This window comes from Cyprinus carpio, chromosome A15, assembly GCF_018340385.1.
Source record: "Cyprinus carpio isolate SPL01 chromosome A15, ASM1834038v1, whole genome shotgun sequence".
Classification (NCBI taxonomy): domain Eukaryota; kingdom Metazoa; phylum Chordata; class Actinopteri; order Cypriniformes; family Cyprinidae; genus Cyprinus; species Cyprinus carpio.
Window position 1 is genome coordinate 26,787,323 of NC_056586.1, and position 11,880 is coordinate 26,799,202.

An 11,880-nucleotide genomic window follows, 5' to 3' on the forward strand; every position below is an offset into this window, starting at 1 on the left:
TTTTCATGCGTGCCTGTTTACAAGCCTGTAAATTGCATTAAGGGATTTCATACAACAATTTTCGGATTTCCTCTCTGGACTGGTATCTCGTGGTGACAGACTCCTTATTATTGGGGACTTCAATATCCATGTATGCTGTCCATCAAAACCTTTGGCAGACATCCCAACCTGCAAAAAGTCATTTCAGGGAGGTATCCCGAAGCCCCCCAACCCCCCCAAAAATAGGAAGGAGGACAAGGATAGGATATTTCACCACAGAACATGATTTTACTAAAAGATATAAAAAGCATAAAATATTATCCTCAAGTAAGTTTTCATAGGCTCTATGCAATGATCTGCTAATTATGTTTAAAATATGTAGATTACTTCTTTACTTTTATTTATATAAGCTAAGCTTATACTATTTATGTAAACTACTTTTATTTATTTTCCATTGCAACTTTAAACTGTGGCTCCATAGAGTTTGCTGTTTTTCATGGCCTGTAGCAAATTCGCCTTGAATAATATGTACATAAAATGAAACGGCCAACTCACTCCTTACCATGCCTTTGGTAATCATTTAACTCCACCATGGGCAATGCACTGAAGCAGCTGTTACTAAATAGTGCGGCTTGGAAAGCAAGACTGTCATTATGTTTGATAACTTATAAAGACTTTCGTGTAGTCTGCCGTGTAAAATGTGTCACTTATACTTGTTTTTATTTTTTTTATTTTTTTTTTTTGTGGGGGGGGGCACTCTACCTCTGCCATGGTGCTCTTTGTTTCTAGATGGGCATAACTGATTAATTTGAGTCTCGGGAGAGAGATAAAAGCTCCGCCCACACTGGGATTACAGTGATTGGTTGATTTGCTGAAACAGGCCATATTTTTCATATGGTTTCTCTGTGTTTAATTTGGAGATTCTAGATTCGGGAATTTCTGACCATTATTCATTCATATTTGAGTCTGTGTTTACCTGCCCCGCCCTACATACGTTCAGCCTTCATGTAAATTAAGGTCTATCCATTCATCTACTGCCAATCTTTTTTCAGAATTCTATCAAATGTATTTTTCGAATGATGTATCAAATGGGCTTGATACAGAATCCTTTGGTAGAAGCTTTTAATGAGTCTTGTACATTCACACTTGATAATGTTGCTCCATTTAAGTTCAGGAGGATTAAGAGTGTCTCTCAGCCTGGTTAAATGATGAAACTCGCGCTCTCAGGCAAGAGTGCAGAATAGCTGAGCGAAAATGGAAACAAGATAAGCTTCAAGTCTCTTATGGCATCCTAAAAGAATGTTTGACAACTTATCAGAGAGCTGTTAAGGATGCAAAAGCCAACTATTTTTCTACAGTGATCTCTGAAAATGCAAATAGACCGAAAGTTTTGTTTAAAGGACAATTTAATTCGGTTTTAAATAAATCCAACAGAAAACATTGTTCTGGAAGCTTCAAAAGAGAACTGTGAATTATTTTCTACACTCTTTTATATCTCATAAAATTGAGCAAATCAATGTGGAATTATACCTGTTCCATTTGATCAACCTTAAACTACTCCAGTTTACCAGTTCTCTGACTAATTTTCGAACTAGTTACATCAGAACAAATAGCAGACATAGTCGCTAAGCTGAAGTGTTCAAGCTATAAGCTGGATTCACTTCCTACACGTCTTTTTAAAGAAGTTTTTTATGACACTTAATGCCAGTGTGACAGCTATAGTCAACAGCTCATTAGCAAGTGGCATTGTGCCCAGTAGCTTTAAGCATGCAATTATACATCCCCTTTTGAAGAAATCTTATCTGGATCCGGCAATACATGATAATTACAGACCGATCTCCAAATTGCCTTTTTATGTCAAAGATTTTGGAGAGAGTCGTCTACTCTCAGCTCTACTCCTATTTAAATGCATTTAATATTTTGGATACATTTCAGTCTGGTTTCAGATGTTTGCACAGCACTGAATCTGCATTACTTAGGGTCAAAACGATATCTTATTATCTATGGATTCAGGTTCGCCAGTGTTCCTAGTTTTTTGTTAGATCTCAGTGCTGCGTTTGATACAATTGATCATGATATTCTTCTGAAACGTTTAGAATGCATGGTGGGCATTCATCGGGACAACCCTTCAGTGGTTTTTCTTCCTATTTAAAAGAAAGGACTTTCTTCTGTGAACATGGCCAATTTCTCTTCTGCTTCGTCTCATTTAAAATGTGGTGTCCCTCAGGTGTCCCCAATTTTGGGACCCCTGTTATTTTCATTGTACATGCTTCCCCTGAGTTCCATCTTTCAGAAGTATAGTATATCCTATCACTGCTATGCCGACGACTCCCAAATTTATTTTTCCCGTGAGTATAGACAAGAACCGTGCATCTAACAATGCATTAAATTGTTTTAAAGATATAAAACAGTGGCTGGCAAATAACTTTTTACAATTAAATGAGAGCAAAACGGAAGTCGTGATTCTTGGATCCTCCTTGTCCAGTCAACCTGGACTAGTCGTCAAACTAGGCCCGTTAGCATCGAACATACAAGACCCTGTGAGGAACCTTGGAGTAATTTTTGACTCCTCCCTTCTTTTCAACAAGCAGATTAGTGCCGTTGTAAAAAGCAGTTTTTACCAACTGAGACAAATTGCTAAAATTAAATCTTTGCTTCCCCTTCTAATACTTGGGAAATTGTAATCCATTCATTTATTACATCTAGGTTAGATTATTGTAATTCATTGTACAGTGGCTTGCCCCAAAATGCATTATCTCGTTTACAACTTGTTCAGAATGCTGCAGCCAGACTGTTACTTGGATTAAGGAAAAGGGATCACATTACCCCAGCGCTGAGAAACTTACACTGGCTCCCGGTCAAATTTAGGGTGGATTTCAAAATTTTGATGTTTGTTTACAAAGCATTATCTGGCCTCGCTCCCAAGTACATCAGTGATCTTTTACATCCTTACTCTCCGACTAGAGCACTAAGGTCCTGTGACCAACTGCTACTGACGGTTCCTCGCTGCCGCTATAAATCTAAGGGTGATCAAGCTTTTTTCGGTGAGGGGTCCGAAATTGTGGAATAGTCTTCCTCTCTATGTGAGGTCATCTTCATCTTTAGCCATTTTTAAGTCATCCTTGAAGACATATCTGTTCTCTGTAGCCTTTGAATAGATTATAAATTATGTGTTGATGTTGATAGAATTATGTGTTTTTTTTTGTTTTGTTTTTTAACTGTTTTTAAAATTTTTATTCATTTGTAAAGCACTTTGGCTCAACCTCTGTTGTTTTTAAATGTGCTATATAAATAAAGGTTGACTTGACTTGACTTGACTTGGTCCACGGAGACCATACCCTCCTCCAATGCCTCCACCAATACTCCGCCGGGTTGCCCGCCAGGCTTAACTCACTGCGCCAGGAAATGGCGCACTCCACTCATACACTCTGCTCACACCTCACTAGGCACTGGCCACCCGGGGGTCAATGAAACCCTCTTGTTGCTAAAGGAATGCTTCTGGAGGCCCAACATGGCATCCGATGTCAGGAGGTATGTGCAAGGATGTACGGAATGCGCCATCTCGAAGAGTCCACGTCATCTACCATCTGGCAAACTCCTACCACTGCCTGTTCCCAACCGACCATGATCACACCTAGGGGTGGATTTCATCACGGACCTACCAAATTCGAAAGACTGTACCTGTATCTTTGTGGTTGTTGATAGATTCTCTAAATCCTGTCCTTTGATTCCTTTAAAGGGACTGCCTACTGCCATGGAGACCGCAGAGCTCATGTTCAACCACATCTTCCGGTACTTTGGCATCCCGTCAGCCTATCATCGGGATACCATCCGCAGTTGAACGGGCAGACGGAGAGGAAGATCCAAGACCTCGGTCACTCAATTAAATAATATCATATATATATGTGTTTTTATAAAAACAAAAAATTTATATATATATATATATATATATATATATATACACACACACACACACACACACACACACATATATATATAGCCTAAGGGGATTTCACACAGAAAGACTTTGATGTACTCCAAATGCACTGTGTACTTTATAAATAAATAAAAAAATACACTAATAACCTAACATTTCTAATACTTTTAGTTTTTATATTTGTACTTTCTATTTTAAAAATAATGGTGTGAAATAATGTTTTTTGTGCATTGTCTCTCTTCTCTCTGTCCAGTTGCTCTCTCTCCTTTACTCCAGGTTCTGGAGAAGTGGATTGGCTTCTTCTGCATGTGTACATCTTTTAAAAGTCTCATCCTGAGAGATTATAGCTGAATGTGTTGAGAGGACGCAGTTGTTGTTTCAAAGCTAGTCGAGATACTTTTACACACAACACTTTGTTGGCTTTTGTCTCTTTACCTTTTCTGTTGTTACTATTATTATTTTTCTATCAGTATTAAAAGGTAAACTGTAAAGAGAGACAATGCTTGTAGTAGAATTCCTTTTTCTCTTTATTATTATTATAGTATCAGTTTTAAAAGATAATGTGTTGATTGCATGCATAAGTACGCAATTGCTTTGTATAAGATGGGCCCCTGTTTTGGAACAGACAGGGATGACACCTGTATTTTTGTTGATTTTTGCTACGGCCCAGTGAAGGAGCAGAGAGGAGCAACATGCAACAGATGAATATCAGCAACAAGGAGTACAATTCATTTTCATTTATTGTGGGAGCGTTCCGTTCATTTTCACCTAAATGCCACATCACCAGCTTTAGAGATGAAAAACAAACAAAACAGTGCTGACTTTAAGCACTATCATAGCCTAACAAAATAAAAATGAATAAAAATGGAGGCATCTTACCTGTTTTCCTGTCTGTTCCAAAACAGTAGAAAAACATTATTTCTTTAAAAAAAAACTAGGCATCCATCTCCTACAAATTTGCTTGTACAATTACTTATCCGTTTGTTAAAAAAAATACAAGGTGACTGTGTGGAATATTTCTGTTGAAATGCTGATTACTCATCAGGCTTATTAAACTTAATAAAAATATCATGAGAATAAACAATGCAGTTGTTTGCAGAATAGCCTATTTTTTGTTTCAAAATGCAACAACGATTATAATTGTTCATGAAGCTAACATCACACAAGAAGCAGTTAAAGTCTTCGCCTTATAAGTCAGAGAATAAATAGAATGAATGCAGATCAAGCATTTATTGACATATTTTGTCGTATAACCGTGCAAATTTCTCCAAAATGTTCCAATTCATAGACTATATTCATGGGAAGCACTTATTTTTTCCCATGACTGAGACATTATTTAAATGATAAAATCTTCATATAGTTCTTGAAGCATTTTAGTGTTTTATTTCAATATGTATATTTTTTGGTCCAATGGTGACCAATTGACCTTAGCGAGCTGTGCCAACACTGTGGGGAGAAGAATACTATGGAGGAAACAAGGTAAGACAGGGAAAAAACAAAGACAGTTGATACCTTGGCTAATTTTAGAATAAGACAGTCCATCTCAGTGCTCTGATCATTCTTAGGCCCCATTCATGCATGTTAAATCTTTCTTTTTTACTCAGAGGACATACACAGTATACAGGTCCGTCTCAAAAAATTAGCATATTGTGAAAAAGTTTATTATTTTCCATAATGTAATGATAAAAATTAAACTTTCATATATTTTAGATTCATTGCACACCAACTGAAATATTTCAGGTCTTTTATTGTTTTAATACTGATGATTTTGGCATACAGCTCATGAAAACCCAAAATTCCTATCTAAAAATTTAGCATATTTCATCCGACCAATAAAGAGAAAAGTGTTTTTTAATACAAAAAAAGTCAACCTTCAAATAATTATGTTCAGTTATGCACTCAATACTTGGTCGGGAATCCTTTTGCAGAAATGACTGCTTCAATGCGGCGTGGCATGGAGGCAATCAGCCTGTGGCATGCTGCTGAGGTGTTAAGCCCCAGGATGCTTCGATAGTGGCCTTAAGCTCATCCAGAGTGTTGGGTCTTGCGTCTCTCAACTTTCTCTTCACAATATCCCACAGATTCTCTATGGGGTTCAGGTCAGGAGAGTTGGCAGGCCAATTGAGCACAGTAATACCATGGTCAGTAAACCATTTACCAGTGGTTTTGGCACTGTGAGCAGGTGCCAGGTCGTGCTGAAAAACGAAAATCTTTCATCTCCATAAAGCTTTTCAGCAGATGGAAGCATGAAGTGCTCCAAAAATCTCCTGATAGCTAGCTGCATTGACCCTGCCCTTGATAAAACACAGTGGACCAACACCAGCAGCTGACATGGTACCCCAGACCATCACTGACTGTGGGTACTTGACACTGGACTTCAGGCATTTTGGCATTTTCCTTCTCCCCAGTCTTCCTCCAGACTCTGGCACCTTGATTTCCGAATGACATGCAAAATTTGCTTTCATCCGAAAAAAGTACAACTTTGGACCACTGAGCACAGTCCAGTGCTGCTTCTCTGTAGCCCAGGTTCAGGCGCTTTCTGCCGCTGTTTCTGGTTCAAAAGCACACGCCTGTGCACGGTGGCTCTGGATGTTTCTACTCCAGACTCAGTCCACTGCTTCCGCAGGTCCCCCAAGGTCTGGAATCGGTCCTTCTCCACAATCTTCCTCAGGGGTCCTGTCACCTCTTCTCGTTGTGCAGCGTTTTTTGCCACACTTTTTCCTTCCCACAGACTTCCCACTGAGGTGCCTTGATACAGCACTCTGGGAACAGCGCCTATTCGTTCAGAAATTTCTTTCTGTGTCTTACCCTCTCGCTTGAGGGTGTGTCAATGATGGCCTTCTGGACAGCAGTCAGGTCGGCAGTCTTACCCATGATTGCGGATTTGAGTAATGAACCAGGCTGGGAGTTTTTAAAAGCCTCAGGAATCTTTTGCAGGTGTTTAGAGTTAATTAGTTGATTCAGAAGATTAGGTTATTAGCTCGTTTAGAGAACCTTTTCATGATATGCTAATTTTTTGAGATAGGAATTTTGGGTTTTCATGAGCTGTATGCCAAAATCATCAGTATTAAAAACAATAAAAGACCTGAAATATTTCAGTTGGTGTGCAATGAATCTAAAATATATGAAAGTTTAATTTTTATCATTACATTATGGAAATTAATTAACTTTTTCACAATATGCTAATTTTTTGAGAAGGACCTGTATGTATCACAGCTAGCTATATGTTTTACTGCATCTCAGATATTCACCCTAAATATCTTGGAAGCATTATTACATGACACTGACCCCATGAAGGCCTACAGCTGTGCAGCGTATCAATTTGAATCTCCACCTCCCCTGCCTTAATATTATTAGTGTTTAAGTTTTTTTGTTTAGTTTACAGGTACTGTTAACCTGATATTACATTCACATTGTTTGAAAAATAAAGCCCATTTCATTGCAAATTAAAGCATTGGTTTTATATATATATATATATATATATATATATATATAGATATATATATATATATATACATGTATGTATATATTATATCTATATATATATATAATATATATATATATATATATATATATATATATATATATACATGTATGTATGTAGTATGTATGAAAAAAAAAAAGCTTCATGAACTTTGTTAAATATTTAAGTTGCATACACAATGCAAAAATAGGCTACTCTGCAAACAGCAGGATGTATTTATTCTCATGACATTTTTAATTGGTTTAATAAGTCTGTTGAAATAACGAGCATTTCTAAATAAACATTACATTATACTTAAGGCTAAAACATAAGCAGAGGATTTTTTTAAATTAAAAAAAAACATATTCAAAAACATTCAGGAGTATCTACATTAGCTTACATTATACTTAAGGCTAAAACATAAGCAGAGGATTTTTTTAAATAAAAAAATAAAAAAGTTGATTTTTATCAATTTAAAAGTACAAGAAAATGAATAAATAAATCCAAATAATTTAATGTGACAGCTGTACTGTTCATATTAGACCAAGATTCTTTCCTGGATAGGCTATACAATAGAGGAGGTTGCACGTTGAATTGACGCGACCAGACTGTACAGACGCGCTCATTCAATGTGCACGTGCGCCATGAACCTGTACGCTGTTTGCGTACCCAATTCTCCTGTTTGCTCGAGTTCAAGCCAAACAGTGACAACAGCGCCTACTAGGGTCACAGAATACGATGGTCACAGAATTTAGTGTAACAGGGGTAAGCGAGTGTTTGTTGTCAACTGTTCAGAAGACGTGAAATAAAGTGCGCACATCTGTAATAAAACGCCCCTCACACGGCTCCGGAGGGTGAATAAAGGCCCCCTGTAGCAAATCCATGCATTTTTGTAAGGTAAATATCTAGATTTCAAACGTAATAAACACCTTTCCTCACTTCTGCTGACTGTGGGGAACCGGAAGACATTCAGGCGGAAGATGAAAGACGTATGCGTCGCGCATGCGCCTCTGGGAAATGTAGGAGCAAACAAAACAAAGTTTCCATACTTTAGCAAAGGAAAACCAGTCTCCTCTTAGCTTATCTGGAAATTCTCAGAGGTTTTTCTTCACAAATCCTCGTTTTGGTTCTCTCTCCAAACTTCTCACTAACCATGCAGCGCTGACATTATACAACATAAAATAAACAACATAAATTTTGTTTTGTTCTCTCTCCACGCTTGTCACTAACCATGCAGCGCTGACATGCTACATCATATAGCCTACATCATATAAAGAAGTTTATGTATTTGGGTGAAACAATGTTCCATCTGTATTTTAAATATTATGTTCAATTTATTCATACACATGAACCCAATCCCAAGATAAATTTGTATATTTAAATTCAAATGCATTGCAAATTTAAATATCACACTGAAAACATTGATGTAAATACTATACCACTTCTCCTACTACTAATTAATAATCTCACAAAATTATGCTCTCTCTTTGAGACTGCATTTATACATTAATGCTGTAATTGCTAAATGTTGAGAGGTGTTTAATGAATGTTCCTGATTGATTCTGATTCCTTGAAGTTTGTTGTTAATCCACGATGGCTTCTTTGCACATTCCTCCCTAACTTTAGTGTTCATGCAGATGTGCGTCTGAACGGGACGAGTGTTTCTGTGCAAACCTCCTCGATCTTTGTCCAGCTTTAGCTTTATAAGCAGAGAATCTTTATATCCTTATAGGCTAATTTGTAGTTGTTACTGATAAGGGCCTAAAATGTGGTGTCATTAGCAAACCTGATGTAACTGCAGCTATCAGACATCATCACAGTGTGTAGTGGGCATCTGCACGAAATCAGGGTTTTTTTTGTCCCCTGATGTATATTATTAAGAAGAGATTGAATGATATTTTTTTTTTGTTTGTTTGTTTGGTTTAGTGGTGTAGACTATTTAGTTTCTTACTGTACTACAGCTACTTTTATTTGTTAATTTACAACATTTTTATGATGAAAACAGTACCAGTCAACTAACATTACCATTAAGTTCCCATTAAAATGCTACTTCTGAATTTTTATTTTTTATTTTTTTTTTTTTTTGCTGCTGCTGCTGCTGTTGTTGTTGTTGTAGGAACATTCATTTAAAAATGTTCTGAAACCAGTAGTAACATTAAAAAATAAAAATAAAAATGTTAAATGAATGTCCAACTAAAACAATTCAGAAATAAAAATTCCATAATCGTTTTTGTGCTAATATTTTGTAATAATGACAACTGGTATTTTTTTCCATTTTTTGTCTGATATATAATCAGTTAAACTGATTACATTGTTAACCAATATCTTTATAGTTTTGTATTTGTGAAATCATATTTTATTTATTATCTTGTTATATGTTATGAAAACCCAAGGAAATTGCCATCAAATGCAGGTAAAAAAAATGATACACTGTGGTTTTATTCAGAATAAAGTTCAAACAGAAATCAGCAGAACAAAATGAGCTTTTGCATATTTAGGTTCATGAGAAGTTTCACAAACATATATAATGTTCATTATACTAAATAAAAATATGAAATATGAAATTTACAACAACACACATTATACACAGTCATGCTCCAAACATGAATTTTGCAGTTTCTGTTTTTTACAAGTTGCTAGATAAGGACTATAAACATACTGGATTAGATCCAGGTTCATCATTTAGATAACAGTTTTCTACATATCTAACAATTCAGTTGGGTTTTCATGTCCTGCTCGTTCTTTTGCATCTGCCTTAAAGTCCAGATGATCTTCAGCAAAAGCTGTCTCCAGCACCAGCAGCAGAGACTGTTTAAGCTTCTTCTTATACTCATCACACATGAACACATAAAGAATGGGGTTCAGACAGCTGTTAAGATAAACCAGGTAGAAACTGACAATCATTGCTGTCAACAATACTTTGTTATCACTCCAGTTATTTCCTACTGCAGTTACTGCATAAAAACTGCAAACATGGTATGGAAAACAACATAAAAAAAAAAAAAACAGGATTATGGTTATAATGACCCGGTACGACCTGAGCTGCTTTACACTTTTGAAGCGTTTGATTCGTACTCCAATAGCTGTGTATGAAGATGCAATGATCAGAAAGGGGATGAGGAACCCCACTGTAAAATGATATGTGATCAGAGATGCACGAGTAAACAGTTCAAATGTAAAGGAAGGAATGCTGCAGCCGATGGATGAAACCCACACAGTTATGCAGATGATCCTGGCTTTAAGTAAAGTTCGTTTACTTTTAGCCCAAACAGCCATCCATGTGCACAGGCATCAGTCCAGACTGATAACTACAAGAAAAAAAATACTAGCATACATATTTAGTCTTAATATAAATAAAAAGAAAATGTTTATTTTATGTAATTGACTCTGGCCCAAAGTTGAGAGAAGATTTAAGACCGTAGACAACATGAATGTGAAATCTTCAATCGCCAAGTTGAGAAACCAAATGGAGTTGACGGTCGTCTTCATTCTGCAGCCAGTCAGAAATATGACAAGCCCATTTCCAATGAGACCCACTACAATAGTGGAAAATAAAATGAATAATGAAAAGATGTCAAAGCTTGTAAATTCCTCTTGCTGTATAGTGGTGTTCTGTGCTGTGCCTCCGGTCATGTTTTCAGCTTCAGAACTGGTGTTTTCTACACAAAGAAGGAGGAGAGAAAACACAGCGAGGGCTGATTTAGGGCCCGTTTCAGAAGCATCAGCTTATTCTGGGGTTTTCGTGTGCAAAATAATTTTTGCATGCAGTTAGTATATCACACCAAAATGCCATTTGTGTTCAGTTTTGTTCTCAAGTCAAACCTAAAATAAACCTAAAATTAAATTGTGTTTCAGTTTGTTCTCAAGTCATACTGATTAATCAGATATTCTATAGCATCAAATGCACGGAGGAGAGGAACAAAAAAAAAGAAAAAGATGAAAAAGTTTTTTTTTTTTTTTTTTTTTTTAATTACCATATGACCGTTTTTTTATACTACTGAGTATGAAACCTTTGGCACTGACCTCTCACTTTATGGGCATGTTGGCAATCAATACATGTGCCAGACACTGACCAGACAGATTTACAAACAGATTCCAATTTCATCACTTGATTTTTACTGAAAAATATATTAATAATTGTGAAAGAATGTGTTTGCTGAATGAACTGTGATAAAAACATTAATGCACAGAAACTGCTGAGTTTGAAAAACTAGATATTGAAAATGTTCGAGTATAATAAAATTGGAAAAAGTAATTTCAACTAAAAATCTTGCCTGTTTGAATCTTTTCGATTAAACTTAAAAAAAAATGAAGCTGAAATTGGTTTATTTATATTTTACATATTAAGTAATGAAAAAACATATTTTGCCGTGACTTGTTCATATAATTTTTACATTGCTCTGTATGTGTGCATTGATTGTATCTTGCACAAATTTGCATTTACTACACTCTGAGAGTTATATATAAAAACATATAATATGAATAAAACACATACCCATTT

General features: G+C 36.1%; 1 protein-coding gene across 1 annotated transcript; it reads right to left on the minus strand.

The window, feature by feature from the left end:
• Positions 1–9,989: 9,989 nt before the first annotated feature.
• On the minus strand, positions 9,990–11,131 carry LOC109070747 (C3a anaphylatoxin chemotactic receptor-like). The gene is given in 1 exon segment (XM_042771873.1): positions 9,990–11,131. A coding segment is annotated over 1 exon segment (936 nt). The 5' UTR covers positions 11,013–11,131; the 3' UTR covers positions 9,990–10,076.
• Positions 11,132–11,880: the final 749 nt, after the last annotated feature.